The sequence below is a fragment of the Dermacentor albipictus genome, chromosome 9, assembly GCF_038994185.2.
Source record: "Dermacentor albipictus isolate Rhodes 1998 colony chromosome 9, USDA_Dalb.pri_finalv2, whole genome shotgun sequence".
Lineage (NCBI taxonomy): Eukaryota > Metazoa > Arthropoda > Arachnida > Ixodida > Ixodidae > Dermacentor > Dermacentor albipictus.
The window spans coordinates 64,722,575-64,741,367 of record NC_091829.1 but is presented as its reverse complement, the minus strand read 5'-3'; the positions used below and the strand labels follow the sequence as shown (position 1 = coordinate 64,741,367).

At 47.5% G+C, this 18,793-nt stretch overlaps 1 protein-coding gene across 1 annotated transcript in view; it reads right to left on the bottom strand.

The window, feature by feature from the left end:
- LOC135921868 (glycine dehydrogenase (decarboxylating), mitochondrial) overlaps positions 1-13,220 on the bottom strand; it is a 65,446-nt gene extending 52,226 nt beyond the window's left edge. The window contains exon 1 of the mRNA XM_065456266.2: positions 11,587-13,220. Coding sequence (XP_065312338.2) covers positions 11,587-11,805 — 219 coding nt within the window. The 5' untranslated portion in view covers positions 11,806-13,220. The remainder of the gene's footprint in view (positions 1-11,586) is intronic.
- Positions 13,221-18,793: the final 5,573 nt, after the last annotated feature.

Sequence of the window (18,793 nt, the reverse complement as noted above, 5' to 3'; positions counted from 1 at the left end):
TCAAGTAACTTTAAAAAAATACGCGCACTTTATCATTTGAGGGACAATCCATGCCTTTCCCGAGGTGCATTCAGACAGAGAAATTATTTAAACACGTAATTAAAATTTTGTTATGCATGATATAACTACGGGTTCATCGCGGGCGCACAACACTGCTTGTCGCGTGTCCTGCCTCTTAACTGCGCCCTGTCGAAGCGCTTACAGCATTCCTGCTGGGTGTACAGGCCTCGATAAGACTCTCTAAATAACACTTGTGCTAGTGTACCTTCCGCGTTTGTATACGTTACTGTCCATGCGTTATTTTTTTTATGCCACTCCTTTTCACTCCTCACCATCTCAGCTGGAGTATCGCGCAAAAGCCTGTCGCTAAGCTAACCTCTCCAGGCACTGCGGAACTTCCTTTCCCCTTAAAAAAGAAAGAAAGAAAAAAAAAACAGGTTTCCCCTTTACAAAAAGCGCACAGATTGCTCCTCTGCGATGGTCACAAATGTTTCCGAAATTATGGTAAATTGATCACCTAAATTTCTAGTCGCGCGTACGCGTCCGCGGGACTGAAGACGGGTCTCGTTTATCGACAACTCGTTGGACGATTGGGGCGGGGGCTTTAACCGACCTCACAGACATAACTGCCGCCAAAAAGAACGCGCACAAACCATCAGACCCGAAAGAAAACAACCACGAGGACACGGCCTCAGAAGCAAGTACCCGACTACGCAAACAGTAAGGCACTTCTTAAAACGACCTCGCAGCGCGGAGATTCCTCGGATCCAATGCCGGCAGTCAAGCAGCACCTTTGACCTGAGCGGCGGCTACGAGTGAACGTGGCCCCTTCATTCGTTCCTTTATCAGGTCGATTGTCCTGCGGCCCCACAGTGCTGCAGTGACAGGTCACACAGTGCGGGGATTAGGAGGAAATTGAGCGATAGCCTTATCATGACGCCACAATCGAGAGGACAGATGCGGTGGACAGTTCAAAGGCAACCTTATTTGAGTGTTGGGGCACCGCGGACGCGTTGTCTCCGGCGCGCTTTGCAGCGATATAGTGATAAACGCCTGAAGGCCGTGTCGTAAAACCCAGAGGATTATACCCCTTAACATACGGGCACTCCAAAGGCTTTCGGAACTGGATGGGAACACCGTTCACTCGGTGGGACGCACGAAGAAAATAATCTGCTCGTTGGTAGAAGAATCAGAAGAATAAGAATGGGCTGGGGTGCGTTTGACAGGCATTCTCAGATCATGAACAGTAGGTTGCCATTATCCCTCAAGAGAAAAGTGTATAACAGCTGTGTCTTACCAGCACGCCTACGGAGCAGAAACCTGGAGGCTTACGAAAAGGGTTCTACTTAAATTGAGGACGACGCAACGAGCTATGGAAAGAAGAATGATGGGTGTAACGTTAAGGGATAAGAAAAGAGCAGATTGGGTGAGGGAACAAACGCGTGTTAATGACATCTTAGTTGAAATCAAGAAAAAGAAATGGGCATGGGCAGGACATGTAATGAGGAGGGAAGATAACCGATGGTCCTTAAGGGTTACCGAATGGATTCCAAGGGAAGGGAGGCGTAGCAGGGGGCGGCAGAAAGTTAGGCGGGTGGATGAGATTAAGAAGTTTGCAGGGACGACATGGCCACAGTTAGTACATGACCGGGGTTGTTGAAGTATGGGAGAGGCCTTTGCCCTGCAGTGGGCGTAACCAGGCTGATGATGATGACGATGATGATGATGATTGTAGAGGTCACTTGCAGAACGAGGGATGCCCGTTAGCCTTTTATGAGTCTAGAGGGTTGGCCACACGTGCGCATTTCATGCTTAGAATAGGACATGTCAACACGCTACGTGGAGACATATCAAGTCAAATTGTGCAAGTGACGACGTGTGTTTCGCTAACGTGTCGAGCAGGCCACGGCACACACGAGCTGCATTCGGCCCCTGTCGGAATGCGGCCGCCGGGGCCAGAATCGAAGCCGCGACGACTTCGCCGGGCAGCACAACGCCGTAACCACTGAACAAGACCGCGGCGGGTCTTGATCACGCTTTATGAGTCGAGACACTGCGCACGTTGCCTCATTGCTGCACACGTCGTCAACAAATTTGGCCCTGTGTCCCGACGTCGCGATAACGTCGGTGACGCCAGGGTGCGGCATATCGGTGCAACTTTAGTAAGAAATCAGAGTATCCTATATATTTAAAAAAAGGTCACAGGCCTGCGCCGCACAAGCAGCACACTCACAGCGTAAGCTGGAGGAGCGGCTCCACAGGAGCCCCCATTTTCGGCACCACGCACTATCCAGGGTCTTCGCGGCGAAGTCTCTTATCCGGGGTCTTCGCGGCGAAGTCTCTTATCCAGGGTCTTCGCGGCGAAGTCTCTTATCCAGGGTCTTCGCGGCGAAGTCTCTTCGCGTCGTTTTCAAGAGAACGATCTGAACTGTCCGCCCAACGTCAACGGCGAGGTGCGGCTTGTCGTGCTCTATGCACATCGGTCTGCTTAGCCCGAGGTTTCCTGGCTGCAGCCGCGCGCGTCGCTCCACGATTCGCTTCTTCGGGTTCGTACCTTGCGAGGAAGCGCCATAACGTGTACCGAAGAGTAAACATGGGTATCCAGACTAGTAGCGCACATATCACATCCCTTGACCAGTGGCACGGTACGTTGCTTTTGGTGATGGTGACAATGATATGGTTTATTGGCATCCCCTTCGAAGCGGGATGGTGACAAATAGTCACCTAGCCTGCTTACGTTAAAAAGGTGCAGCTAAAATGTAGCATGCAACTGCTACATGGCGGGACACCTGGTGGAATCTAACGGAACTGCAAAATTTGTACGTATCAACGCTACGCGGCGCGCATGTCAAATGGCACGATACAATGGTAATGAAGATGATGATAACGGTTCAATGACATTCCCTTTGAAACAGCCGGGACGGTGAAAAACAGTCACCTAGCGTGCTTGAATTAAGTATGCCGTACATGTTCTTCCTTACATCAATATTTATACACCTCCATAATCTTCCTTTTCTTCCTCAGTATTTCTGTACCTACTTTGTACCGCTTCCTATGCAACTGCTACATGGCGTACCGCCAGGTGTAATAATATGCAACTGCAATGCGAAGGGTGCATAGACGCTACGCTGACCGCACCTCACATCGCCACACAAGTGGCACGGTACGATGACAGTGATGATGATGATGATTTATTGTCATCCCCTTTGAAAGGCGGCGGCGACATAGTCACCTAGACAGCTTGGTTTAATCAGGTACATAACGTCTATTTTTTCTAACCATTCTTGTATACATCTCCTTAAACTCGTATTTCTTCCTCAACCCTTATCTAACTGCCTTGTACCGCTACCTGTGCACCTGCTACATGGCGTTCTACCGGGTGCAACAATATACAACTGCAATGCAAAACGTGCATCGTGTGTGTCCCATAGCGCGCTAGGACGCGTTTATAGGGCATTTTCCACTGCATGCTTGCAAGGACTCTGCACGTAAAACATGTTTATGATGGACTTGATATTCAACCAGATTAGTACCTCAGTTTGGTGAGGTGCCTATCCTATACCATCCTTCTAAAACGAAACTAACATGAGTTCCACCCAAAGTATAAACGCTGCCTTTTCTGTGTGCGACTTTCATTGCGCCCTCCATTCCATGACTACGCACAACTGGTGAATGTTTTATCGGGTTGAATGCTGCTGCAATAAATACATTGAAAGAAAAAAAAAGTGGTGACGTGGCTCAGTGGTAGAGTAGCCGACTTCCACGCGGCCGGCCCGGCTTCGATACCGGCAGGAACTGGGTATTTTTTTTTTCTCTCATTCCCGACGGTGTATAGCTGCTACGGACATCGAACACCGGCGGCGGTATAGCGGCGAACACCATTGCCGCCCGAAACGGCTGTTGGAATGAGCCCGTAACAGCTTAAGCTGTAAAAAAGTGTTTCCTAACATTCATACTTGCTAACTCGCAACCTTTTAAAGCTCGAGAAGAGTTTTAACATCGTTAAAGACACGTGTCTGTGGTCACTGAACTGATGTGGCAGCAAAGGCGAAGCACGATAAAGCATCGAAACAAATCTGTTTTCCAGCCCCGTTTCCTGTAGAATGCATTCGCGGCAAAAACCAGTCCATAGTTGTGTACCGACTTCTGACTCCTTTTTTATGCGAAGCATATTACGAGAGCTCAACCCAGCTCCTCAGGCGCGGCGGTGTCGCCTTGAATACCACGTGACACCGTGACATCACGACAGAGGAGAAGTGGCTTTGGCTCAACTCTTGCAAGATGGGCTGGGTGGGAATCGAACCAGGGTCTCCGGAGTGTGAGACGGAGACGCTACCACTGAGCCACGAGTACGATGCTTCAAAGTGGTACAAAAGCGCCTCTAGTGAATGCGGTGTTGCCTTAGAAACGAGCTGTTTCTAAGCCTCAGGCGTGCGTCGCTTGCTCAGGCGCACATTTCGTTGCCGCGCCGAACTCTGCGTTGCTCGACGCTCACCGCGTCCAATGCGGGGCGTCCAAGGCGAAGCAGAGTAACGCATGAGTTGTTTCTTCGTCTAGCCGAACCAAATATAGCCAAGCAACAGCAGTTCACCAAGCTAAACAGTGGTTCAACAACTAAAATAAAGGCTAGTATGCTTCGCATCCTGGGCTTAACCTAACCTAAGCCACAGCCATTTTTTTCTCACAGCATAAAGACAACAACGGGTGACTTCTACAATCGCGACAACAGTCATCCCTCCCGCGTGCCAAGAAAGGGTGATGTCGCTCCGCGCGGAGAGATATGCGATGTTTGCGCGAAGAGTGTTTCTGTACACCATCCCTTATCGTAAAGCCTACCCAACAAGGATTCAAAAACAAAGAAGAAAGTTTTTGATTTGATACGGGGACGTTAGTCAGCCTCTCCTCTATCCCAATGGGAAAAGAGCGAACATCGTCGCGACAGATCATGGGGTGATGGGCAACCTCTCTGCCGTTGCTGCACACTCCTAAATGTCGTTGTGCGTAGGTGACAGTAAGCGTAACATATATGCGAAAAATTGTTCCACCTACTTAGCGGAACTTATGACTAACAAGATCAGGGTTGTACGACTCGTTAGACAGTCAAGTGCAGCACTGCCTGCTTTCCTCATTAGAGACGCTGTTGTGTGAAGTGCAATTCACCAAGGTTCTTTTTTCTAAGGATCTTTAACGACCGTAGCGTTTCACACTAACTAGTTTTGAAGAAAGTGCGGCACTGGATGGATGGATGGATGTTATGAGCGTCCCCTTTGGAACGGGGCGGTGGGTTGCGCCACCAAGCTCTTGCTACTATACTGCCTAATATTCTACATAGGTTAAACAATGAAAAAAGACAAAAAAAACACTATGAACTACCACGCCCAAATTTTGTGATCCCCTATTGCGAACTGTGCTTTTGTACGTCTCCGTCTTTTGTCATTTCCCTACTTTTCTTCCACCAATCCTCCAGTCGCCTCTTACTAATGTCTATTGCGGACATGTTTGCTTTACCACTGCTCCCTCTGAACCCAAGGGCTTCAAGGAGGCCAGTGGTGCCTAAATCGACCGCTGGGTAGACGTCTTCACATTCTAATAAAACATGCTCCGTAGTTTCCCTAGCTTTACCGCAGCAAGCACATGCTTCTTCCTTCTTATATCTCGCTTTATAGGTGCGTGTTCTAAGGCATCCTGATCTCGCTTCGAAATGTAATGAGCTTCCCTTTGAGTTATCATAAATGGTTTCTTTCCTGATTTCGTTTTTTCCTCTTAAGTAGTTACTCATGGCAGGTTTCTTTTCCATTGCCGCCACCCATGAGATTAATTCAGCTTCTCTGACTTTCCGCTTTACCTTTGTTGTTGTGTTGTCCACCCTACAGGCCGCATACTTGCTGGTAAGCTTCCTAGTTCTTTTCCTCCACTGTGAATCAATGTTTTTCCTGTACAGATACCTGAACACTCTCCCAGCCCATTTACTTTCTTCCATATTCCTCAGCCGTTCTTCATACTCAATTTTACTGCGAGCTTCCCTCACTTCAAAACTAGTCCAGCCCATATCACCCTGCACAGCTTCGTTTGTAGTCTTCCCTTGAGCGCCCAATGCGAGGCGACCCACTGACCTTTGGTTCCCGTCGAGTCCTGATTGTACCCCTGATTTATAGCAAACAACCGCATTTCCCAAAGTAAGTCCTGGAACCATTACACCTTTCCACATACCTCGGAGGACCTCGTACCTATTGTATCCCCATAGCGCTCTGTGCTTCATTATGGCTGCATTTCTCTTCCCCTTTACTGTTATGGTTTTTTCCTGTGTTTCCATATATCCATTGCCTTCGTTTATCCATATACCAAGGTATTTATATTCTGTTACCCGAGGTATTTCTTGGCCCTGTATCTCCACTGTCTTTTCACTATTTTCATTGAATACCATAACACCTGATTTTCTAACACTAAACTTCAAACCTATATCGTTGCCTTCCTATCCACAGATATTAGCCAGACGTTGCAAATCACTTTGCTTGTTAGCTAGCAACACAATGTCGTCCGCATAAAATAAACCTGGGAGTTGCTGATCTATCACTGTACCCGCCTGTTTGTATGAGAGATTAAACCCGATATTACTTCCTTCTGGCGCCCTCTCCATCCTCACCATGTACATCATAAACAGCGGGGATAAAGGGCACCCCTGCCTCAGTCCCTTGTTATGAACTTTCTCCTCGCTCCTCATCCCTTCCCATTCAACGCAAACGGTATTTTCTAGGTAAATCTCTCTCAAAAGCTGTATACAATCGTTACCTAAGCCTTCCCCTTCCAGGATATCCCACAAAATGTTACGGTCCACGTTGTCGTAGGCTCCTGTAATGTCTAAAAAGGCCACATACAACGGTCTGCTTTCTGCTTTTGATACTTCAATACACTGAGTAAGAACAAACAAGTTGTCATTCAAACGCCTACCTATTCTGAAGCCATTCTGAAGCTCTCCCAAAATGCCATTATTCTCTGTCCATGCTTGAAGCTTTAATTTGATTGCCTGCATTGCTAGCCTGTATATTACCGATGTAATGGTCAACGGTCTATACGAGTGAATTCTGTCTTTCTCCCCCTTTCCTTTATAAATCAAATTCATTCTACTTTGTCGCCAACTGTCTGGTATTCGTCTATCTCTTAAAATTCTTTCCACTGCTTTCACCAGAGCTTCCTTAGTTTTTGGTCCTTGTTCATTTATCAGCCTAATGGGAACCTCGTCTAGCCCTGTGGCTGTACGCTTAGGAATTTTCTCTTCCGCTTTCTTCCAGTTTAAATTTGTTAGCACCAGCTGCTTTTCCCCTTGGGTCTCTTTCATGCTCTTTTTTTCAACAAGTATAACCTCGTCATTGCTTTGGAAAGATTCGGCTGTTGCTTTTCGGATGTAATTTATTGCCGCTTCTCCTTCCAGTCTGTTTTCATCTTCGTCTAGGATATGTTGTTGTATTGTTGTTGACGTCCTGCCTAATAATTTTATGTGGTTCCAAAATATTCTAGGTGCGGCCTTCTGTTTCTCACGTATTTCTGACAACCAACGTTCACTTTCACCTTTTAATTTTGCTTGCACCAGTATTTGAACCATAGACTTTTTCTCTCGGTATATTTCCCATTTACTAGTTACTTCATCCTGTGGCAACTGCGCCTTCTTTGCCTGCCTGTGCTCTCGAGATGCTTTCTGTCGTTCGGCGATCGCTTCTCGTATCTCCTTGTTCCACCAGCTTTTCGGTTTCTTTTTTCCTTTCCAACGAACATGTTGGTTCTCTTTCCGTATTTCTGTCTTTATTACACTTATAAGCTCACCATATTCCCACTCTTTACTTGGCCATTTGCCAAGTTCTTCCTCAACTCTAGTGACTGTATTTGCTATTTGTTCAGCGTTCAAATTTGGACTGTCCATTTTGCTCTCCTTGCTCTCTTTCCCAACTACATATCCCATTTTCAATATGATGCGTTTGGGGTCACTCCCTATGCTGTTAAACCCTTCCTCATCGATGACCATTTCTCTCAACTTATCATGAATTCCTTCTGTCATCAGACAGTAATCAATAGTCGATTGCCGGTTTCCCACTTCCCATGTGATCTGTCCTGATCTGTCTATTAGTGTCTGCACACGCCGCGGTGCGGCAGTCATCGCAATGACGGGCGTTATGCGTATACGTGAATTTGCGCTAAGCCTTGTTCGTCCGGTAACAAACACCTTTGCGCTTTCTACCATTTAGGTTTTCTGAAAGTAATTTGATATAACTATGCTCGCTATACGGTAATCGTTGGCTTCACTTAGCTCCTATAATATTCCGTGGTTTCTAAAAAAAAAATGCAAAGAACGGTCTCGCAGACCAATCTCCATCTTGGGTATGGGTGTTGTGTCGAGGCGACGACGACGACATCAACAACAACCGCAACAGTATTCATTTAATATCATTCTTAAATTACAAAATTCTGTTGAAGTATTCCTCCCTTCTTTTACCTACTGCCACCCGATTTATGGCCGATCCCCTGTAATAGGTTGAGCCACATCCGTAGGCACCAAACCAAACCAAACGACAAGTCGCCTCGGTGTGACCACCGTCAAACATAGAGCGCCTTTGTACAAGTATAGGCGTCGTCATTCAGCGAGCTATTGAAAGCAGCTTCATAGCACGAATTAGTTATGCGAACGTAAAATATACCTAGAAGTATGGTTGTTTGGGCTAGTTAGTTAGACAGAACAATGGGGGTCATAACGCTGGAAGACGCGGACAAGAGCGTGACGACAGGACGAGAAAATATATCGATCAAAAATAACGCACAGCGCGAAAGACAAGGACTGCGAAGACGACATACACAGCGCTGTGTATGTCGTCTTCGCAGTCCTTGTCTTTCGCGCTGTACGTTATTTTTGATCATGAATTACTAACTAGCTCAAGCAACCACCCTAGTTTAAAATATATCGCTTCCGCAAGCAAGTATACTGCGAAGCGAGCTCAGAGGATGCAACCTCATAAGAATATTTAAAAGAAAATCACAATATCCTCCTTCGATGAGACCGCACAAAGCCGTAAATCAATCCATGTACTATACGATAATAATATTGACACATGTACTTGTTCGTCTTTATCGGGTGACCACGTTTCAGCGCCTAACAAATGTTATCGTACAGCGCAGGACGCGCCTGAAGGTATCGTAAGTTTCTGGAATGTTTATCGGCGGTTGCATCCGCTGTCTGTTGCTGAACCTTGTGTAATCTGATTTCATGTATGCGCGACGCGAATGGCGTGGAACTTTGTGGAAGACACGCGGGTCCCAGCGAATACCCTGCAACATTCGAAGACTGATGTATAAAAGCCGACGCGCTTGACCCGCAGATCAGATTTCCGACGATCGCCGACTGTGTTCGCCGCTATCGTTGTGCTTTAAGTGTAACTTGCTTTTGCGGGCACAAGTTCGCCCAATGAAACGCTAGCTTCACCATTCACAGTTTTTCTGTCTTCACCGTCACTACCACGTGACAATATCAACATCGCATATAGGCAATAACTTTAGCGCTTGCTCATCGTGGCTGAATCACAGGTCTCATACACTGAATTTTCTTGTGACCCTCAGAGCTGGAATCTGTTTATGTCGGCCGTACAACATTTGTTTTAGCATTGCCGTGCAAGCCTATAATGTTAGCACGGCTTGTCGCCCACATCAAATACACATCACTTAAAAATATATATATTAGATTGCCCAGAACTTTATTGCTCACTCTCGCACATGCTATGGCAATGTACCGCGTTACCAAAGGGCCCTCTCTCCAGTGAGCCCGAATGGGAAGCAGCCCTCAAAAGCCCGGACCTCAAACTCCAACTCAAGGCCGTCCAGAGGGCCCAAGAACTGGCGGAGCGTCACCCCGTTCCCGTCCCGACTTGAGCGTCGCCTGCGGTTTCGGCCGGAGGAGTTCCCCGCGTGGGATCTCCAACTGCTTGAAACTCCTCAGGACTTCAATAAAGTCATTGACTGACTGACTTCACTGATATATTTCGTCCGACGCCTAAAATTCGCGCGCATCGACGATTCGTATGGTGTCAAATGAAGTGCGAATTTCCTTCCAGTACGAAACGCAACTTGCTAGAGGGTTTAGCAAGTTGAAAGTTGCGGCCAAGTTTTCTTCATTGGCGAGCTCCAAGTGTACGTGGCGTAATCTCGAAGGGCCCCCCAATATACGTATACTGCCGATATTCTTGCGCACGAAATGCCGTCTGTGATAGCTCGCGCCAGTGAATTATTCCCAGCAGTTTTGAGAGAGCGTAACTCTTGTTATGACGGTGGCGGGCGCATGGTATGCGCTCTCGAAGGCATGTCATTTCAAAAACAGAGATACATATGTGCGACAACCCTGAAACTTGACAGCCTCAACACTATAGATTTCACTGGGTAACTGGGGGTATCACGTGGCTACCGACCCGCAAACCTGCGCACCCGAGGACTACCCCAAACGGCGAACTGAGTAAATGTCAGTGAACACGTGCGAGCATGCAGTACTCGGATACTTGGACCGTTTGGTGGACGGGTGCTGGGCGATCACTGGGGGAGGAAGGGAGGGAGGAAGGGGGGCGGGAAATTGCTTTCATCATGCCTCACAAACGCTCTCGTCCTCATCGCATATACAACAATGCGCCAGCTCGGTGTGTCCATAGCGACCAGAGGTGGCGCAACAAGCGCCGGCAGCCATGCGCTCCTAGAGTGGCGTTTGAATCGCTGAGCACTGCACCTAGGCTATACAGTGGGTTGCACGGCCGACTCGGACAGTGAAGGGCGTCCAGCGTCAGGCGCTCTAGACAGCAGCCTGTTATCACAAAAGAAATTATCTGAAGGACAGTGGTCTCGATTGGGGTCAGTGCCGGACGGCTTTTTAAATGTGCTGACTTGCTTTTTTTTTTCTTTTTAGGCGCGACGACAGCTCCACGGGTAGTAATCTTTCGAACGTGGCACTTTTATCCGGAAGAACAATGAGCCGAAATCGACCGTATAGGCGGGCCATTTCCTTTACCGGCGAAGCGTCCTCCAAACTACTACATCGAAAACAAGCGGCTCTTCTTTCTCCCCGTTTCAAAGCTGCGAGGGAGCTGACATTATTTAATTGTATCTCTGCTTATCGGTTGTTTTTACGCCCCGCTCAGAGGCAGCGTTTAGTTGTTTTATAGGACACGATACTGCGTCGACTGAATCCTTACTTCTGGTGTAGACGATTCGACGGTTGTCAGCGATGTGAGAAATGAAAGCACTGAGGTGCAATGCCGCATTCTCGTGAATGCTGGGTAGGCTGCTTTACGTAGCGCATGGAACGAACAGATATTTTACCAACGCATGATCGCCAGAATATTCAGCACCACGAGAGAACGGGACTTCGGTCGGGGCAGGCATTCGAAGCCAGTAGGTTCGTGTGCCGCGTTGCCCACGAAACGACTGCGCCTGCGCAGCGGCACCTAGCTAGTTCCAGCAGACGTCGTGCCAGCCTAGCATCCGTGCTCACTGCAGACGTACTCCGAACAGGTGGAACCGAAACCTTGGAACTAAAGCCCTCTACGGCAGGAGCGCGCTGCTCACCTTGAGTCCCAGGTAGTCCAGCATCGCCTTCTGGTCCTTAGTCCTAGGTCCCAGGTGCCGGCTGCAGAAGTCGTCGTGGACCGGCAGCAGACGTTCGAGCGCCGGCGTCGACGACTTGGCCCGTCGCAGCAGCAGACGGCGCGCCGCCTCGCCAAGCTGGCGTCGTCGGGCCAGCAGGCCTAGCGCGCACGACGCCGAAGTCCTGGGTAACCGCTGCATATTCGACGCGTGAGGGGCCGCGGGGCAAGGGCTTCGAGGCGAGGAAGGCCGTCGGCGTCTTCCGCTCGACGCACGCTGCCCGATCGACGGCTGGACACGTCGGCGTCGACAACAAGGGACGACGATGCGAGGCGCGCGATAAGATGGGCGGCCGCTAATCAGCGCGGGCGACAGCGAGCAGGCCCGAGCAGCAGATGACGCGCGGGAGCAGACGACCCGAGCGGGAAGCGGTGCAGACGGCACGGGGTATACGAAACTACCGCACTACCGGGGGGCTATACGAAGCACGCGAAGGCTCGGCAACGGCCGACGTTGAACGAGAGTAACGCAGCCAAAGGGTGTCCTGCGATTCCTGCGGGCTCCTAAACGTAGCGGCGTCGAAAACAAGGAATGATCGAGCGACGTGCAGCACCTACATAGCCGCGAATACCACGTGCTGCCGACTAACCAGTCAAAGTGGGAGGGGCTTGTTGGGAGTCGAACGTACAACTAACAGAAGCGTCGCACTTCAGCAAAGCCAATCGGGTATCTTCTATCAACCGCAAAATCCATGAAACAATCGGGTCAGACGAGACGGTCAAAGAAAACTCGAAGAACTCAGCTCTGCGGCGAGTTTCTATCCCAAAGCGAGAATCAGAAATGTACGGCTGTTTTTAGAGAAGTTGAACCGTGCTGGCCGTGAAACAACAGAAATGCGGTGAATATTTCGACACTACGTGTCAGAACTTCGCGAAAGCCTGCATGTACAGTACAGAACTGCTGACGTTTCAAGACAAGCTCGCATGGGAAATCGTATTCACAAGGCAAGCATGAACTTTTATTTACAGCAGTAACTAAGCGAAAAAACATTGCCTCAGCATCTCAGTTTTAGGAAATATCTATACCATGCAAAAGAAGAACTGCGAACAGGAGTCGTGCACAGCTTCAAACGGTGAACTGGCTGTGGAATATAAACTGAATAAAGGCGCATCAGCCAATTTCTTCGATTTCGTGAGTCTCAGCCACTTCAACAAAGGTGGACGCAGTCGAAGCTGGACTTACCGCTGCAGTTCAGGCACCAAAGTAAGCATGGCACAAGACGGGTACTTGTCAAACAAGAATCCCTGGTCGAAGTCTAAAAAATAAGCGGGCCACAACTTTGCGCAACGCAAACACAGCATCTACGTATTGACCCGAAGGTTTACGCCCTTCTTATTAGATCCCCGAACACATTCTTTTAGAACGCACACTAACCTGCCTGCGCTCAGGAAACGCCCACTAGCGTTGAGACGGCTTTTGCCTTGTTGAGCGGCTGCTTAATAATTCGGTCCAGACAGCGTGCCTCCGGACGCTGCGGTGAACGCCGATCGGTGCTTTGGCGTGGCCCATGGTTGCCGGAATGCGGCTTGTATTCGTGCTCTATTTAGCAGATTTAAGTCGCATCTGTTGATTCTGTTTAGGTTCAATTCCCAAAGAAACAGGTGGGCAGACGTGGGTTATATGAGAGACGTACTAGCGAGAAGGACTACTGGTTAATGGCATCCACTAGATTTTCAATAAATAAATAAATAAATAAATAAATAAATAAATAAATAAATAAATAAATAAATAAATAAATAAATAAATAAACTTATTTAAGCAACTGAGAACATGCGTCTAAAATAAATTTCATGTAATAAAATTTCATATACATGTCGGTCAACCAGGCACAGGTTTGATCAAGAGTAAGAACATTGTTTAATTGAACTAGCATTAATTAACGGAGGGAGAGTTATCACATTTGATTAGACAGGCATAGACGGTTACATGCAAGGTCAAAGCTTCAGGCCACAGCAGCCGTTGCGTGTTTTCGCGCCAAAGAACTAATAATCGTTGAGCGTACATATTGCTGCAATTGACGAGCGCATAAATGTAAGTACGCAGGCGTTCTTCAATTTTGCCTCATTCTGTATGTCGTCGCCGCAATTGGAAATGAAACACTCAATGTAGCTTTCCTCCCTTTTTTTATTTTTGAGATAGCTGCGAAAATAATGCGCTTTGAACATGATCAGTATCGTCGGCGGTACTCCGCACGAAGATGCCAAACGTTGCAAAAACTGGCGCGGCGTTTCTCATGAAAATGAAGGTCCTCTCAGTTACCAAAAAAACTATGGAGATGTGCAAGCATCTATCACTTATCGAAGTATTCTACTTTTAGTCAAGCGTGTCACCGTGATGAGCTGCGCAGCGGCCGTGTTCTTTAACCACCGCGGCTTTAACGCGTATAATTTCATTTTATTTATTTATTTATTTATTTATTTATTTATTTATTTAGATATACTGCTGCCCAATATAGGGCTACAGCAGGAGTGGGAACTTTGTACCTTACCATACATTACACATTAAAAACACACATAAACACAAGAAGAAGTATCATCAGAAAGAAGCGCTTTATATGCTGACGAAGTGCTTACCGGTGGCAGCTATGAAATATTTTAGTGATAGTGAACGAATGTTACCGGGTAGAGAATTACAAAGCTCTATTGTACGTGGAAAAAGAAAAAACTGTACTTGAATGTGTTATTACGGGCATAAATAGATGTTATGTTCAAGGCGTGTGAGCTATGGGTACAACTTGCGTTAGCAAATGCGATGTAGTTACAATCAGAAAGACCAGAGGTGGAGTTGTTATTTGCATTATTAATTGCATATAGAAGGTTCATGCTGTCACCAAGGTGCGAAGAAACTCTGCCGTAATACCGACTCCGGCTGTGCTTCACGTTTACGAAGCCGCAACCCGCTCGCTCATAACTGCACGAGCGGATAACCCTGTGCTCGCGGACTTTTCCGTGGCAATAAACGGAAAGCTACGGAGCCAAAGCGAGCACAAGTGAGAGCGCTTCTGAAAGTAGTCCCACATTTCGATCGGCGTTAAAAGGATACTAAAGTGAAAAATGAGTTCTTCTGCATCAGTAAATTACCGTTCTACAACACCAAAAACACCACTCTTATGGCGGTAAGACGTTTGGTAAGCCAGAAAAAGCGCAAGAACGAAATACGGGTGGCGACGCCTACTTGAGTTCCCGCACCTGGGGGCTGTGACGTCTTGGATTTTGATGGCATCTTCTAGGGCCTACTAATTATATATAGCGGTACAAATTGACTACATTGTGTTCTAAAGGTACCAGATATTAAACATGGCAAGTTTCGAGAACCTTTACTCAGCCAACGCGGCCCAAATGCGAAAACATACTTTGGAATCCCTGAAGTCACGCTGACGTACCGGCGCTGGGGTTTCGGCGCGAAATTCAAATCGTGATACTTGGACCTTCATTTCCTCCTCTAATAACCATACTATTTTTTTTTTTGAAATGACTGCCACCAGGGTTCTCAAACAATGCTTCATTAGATTTATTGCTTCGCTTTAGTGTCCCTTTAAGCTGGGAAACGGAAAAGATAAGCACCTTATTTACGCACAGCAAAATGAGACAAAAGAACACACCGCCGAGTGTCTAAAAAAGCTGACTTTTTTTTGCGGCTTTTCCGAAACTTCCGCGTCTGGGCAAACGCGAAACCGTCGCACCTGCTGGAAGCTGCGTCGATTCTGCGTCTGTTCCGAGAAACGAAAAAGCGCTGCCGAACGCTGCCGGACTACTTGGCGCAGTAACACATGCGCAGAAGCTCCGCCCCCGCAGCTTTTCCCCAACTTTCGCGTAATTTCCTGCGCCTCGGGAAATTATGCAGAACTGATTTGCCCGGTAATCAGTGTCCCCGCGCATCGTGTTGCCTATTAATTCGCCCTCGCTGCTTTATAGCCTCCTGGCTAGCTCAGATGGTAGTTCAACTGCCCCGGAAAGGCGTTGGTCCCAGGTTCGAACACAGCGCCAGTACGATTTTTTTACTCGACTGCGAAGCCTTTTTTTTTTATGCGAAGCATACTAGCCGCACAACCACGCTCTTCCTTGCTGCGCCGCGCGCGGCCGCGTAGCTACCACATGACGTCATAACAGCTGCAAAAGCGGAGGCTCAACTCGTGCGCTCGCTTGCGGCCGCGTAGCTACATAGCCGGGTCTCAGCTCGTGCGCTCGCCTGCACGAGTTGTTTCTTCGTCTAGCCGAACCAAATATAGCCAAGCAACAGCAGTTCACCAGGCTAAACAGTGGTTCAACAACTAAAATAAAGGCTAGTATGCTTCGCATCCTGGGTTTAACCTTAGCTAAGCCACAGCCATTTTTTTCTTTTGCGTTCGCAAGTAGTATAGTCGTGCAGATTTTTTCGGCCGCTGAGCGGACATGAGGCAACTCCTTTCACTTGACGACTCGCGTGCGGCGCACTTGGCAACACAAGCGACCGCACGTAAACAGCTCGGAGCCACGCGTTTATCGCGCAGATATCGCAGGCAGTCGTCCAATGTGTCGCAATGTATATACAACACGCTCAGCGTGCTGCAACGAAATGCTTGCATCCTTGAGGGCGCCGTTGGACAAATGAGGGGGCGTGATAAAGCTGGCGCACGTCATGACTGCAGGCCGCGTCCACGTGTACATGTATATACCGGGCCGGACTCGAGAGATCGATCGAAGTATACAACAGTTCCGAAACCATCGACGAGGATTGCCAATGTAAGCGAACATAATTAATTAAATTCTAAGAATTCTTAAAAAATAAAAAAAATAAGCAAATAAAGTTTGATGCGCGTTCACAACGCGTCACTCGAAGGTACTCGAATTGGGAAATTTCCGCGTCGAATCGATTACGCACGTTCGAGAAAAACGACTTCCGGATATCGAATCGAATGTCGAATGTATTGTTTCCAAGCACAGTGAAATATAAAGCTTCTGCGGAGTGTTCTATGAGAGCAAGACAGGTGCTCATTGACGCCGTTATGTACACGGGTTATGTAGAGGCACATTTAAATACACGTTATGCCGTTCGAAAAATGGGCAACGCGTAAACTGAGGAGCGCGAAAGCGCGAGAAACTGCCTTCAGCTATCATCTGCATCGCGACAATGCGGCAATGAAATGAATACCAGCATTAGGAAGACGATAAACATTGCAGTTATATAAGTTTAATGTTTCTTCCACGTAACCTCTCACCACTGTAACTCAGTGGCCCATGGCGTAGCGCTGATGAGCTCGATACCTTCTTCCACGATGACTGCCCTACCAGCTAGCTCGACTTTCTGCAGTTTTTGAGCTCGAGGGTTCGATTCCGGCCGAGGCATTTTTGATGGGGACGGTGTGCGCGTACTTAGGTTTAGGTGGAAGGTAATGAATCCCAGGTGGTAAAACTTTGATCCGGAATCCCCCCACGACGGCGTGCCTCGTGGGCATGTTATGTTTCTGGCGCATAAAACCCCAGAATTTTATTAACATTTTTCCCCATATAATTACAGCCGTCTAGGTCAGGGATGTGATCTCATGACTTGGTCGTAAAACACTAGGCCGAGAAAGTCAACGAGAGTCTCTGAGAACGAAACACGATCACAATGCGCATTCGCAAAAAAAAAAAAAAATATCGCCTTTGTTTGACTGTTGTATTTCAGCGGCATTTTAGTCGAGGGCGAATTTTTCATTTCGCTCATACTTCTAGTCATATATATATATATATATATATATATATATATATATATATATATATATATATATATATATATATATATATATATATACACACATATGCTGAGATAAATCTCCTAATTTCACTGGCAAGGTGTTTGGCAATCGTCAAGCATGCTTTACGCTATTTTCTTTCAAAGAAAACTTCACTGCATACCACTTTTGAATGCGAAAATTTTATGTTTAGTTATATCACCATGGCCAGACAATCTCTGTTCAATGCACCTTTAGGTGACCTGAAACCATTCGGAAAGAATAACTTTATAATCGTAAGAGTAAAAATATTATGTTAGAAACGCGGCAAAACCTGCCAACAGAATGGTACGCCTCTGTACGTTCTTTTCATTTTTTTCCTTGTGTTTAGGGCTTCAGCTACTTATTATAAGGTCAAGTACCAGCAAACCCAAACTTCTCAATTTTCCTGCCTTAGTTTCAAATACGTAAGCAAAGCTTGTCGCCCGTTTTTGTTACGCGATAGATCTAATTCTTCTCGCTGGACGAACCTCACCAGCCAATAGTGCCTGCTATCCTATGGTACGAGCAAACAAAGGAAGAGACGGGTTATGCCAACACCACACAGATAGCAAAAGGTCTGTTCCCTCCGATCCATGACCTCATGCTACTTGGCCCGAAATTTCCATTGTCAAGGCTGGTGTCACAAAAGCGGTGACGACAAAATTACCGCGGCTTACCCGGGACCATCCGCATTAGAATCTATGGCAGTCGGGCCAGGTAGTATGACGTCGTGGATTGGAGTGAACAGGCCTTGTGCTATCTAGGTGGTGCTGGTTGGGCTAACCAGACTAACGTGCAAAGGGGAGCTGTGTCACGGTGGAAGTAACCAAGTTTATCTGGCGAAGGTAATAATATTTGGGGTTTTACGTGCCAAAACCACTTTCTGATTATGAGGCACGCCGTAGTGGAGGACTCCGGATATTTCGACCACCTGGGGTTCTTTAACGTGCACCTAAATCTAAGTACACGGGTGTTTTCGCATTTCGCCCCCATCGAAATGCGGCCGCCGTGGCCGGGATTCGATCCCGCGACCTCGTGCTCAGCAGCCCTATACCATAGCCACTGAGCAACCACGGCGGGGACGGCGAAGGTCAGCACTGCCGCATAAGAATACGCAACTTCGCTTTGCCCACTAATGTTGTCCGCTCTGCTACCAGACTTTGCAGACATTTCATAACCTTCGCAAGCCTGTGGATGGGTGGTCGCTGGTACACACTGAAATGTAAACGATAGGGCTTCGATGCGAATGTGACCAATATTACGGTATTGCTGGAACTTGTAGTTACGCCATAGGCAGCTGAAAACCGTTTGCACTGCTCGTAAAACATGCTCAAAATGTTCTTCAACGCTTGCATTCGTAATTTATTGCAAAGGCATGCCGTAATTAAGCCAGAC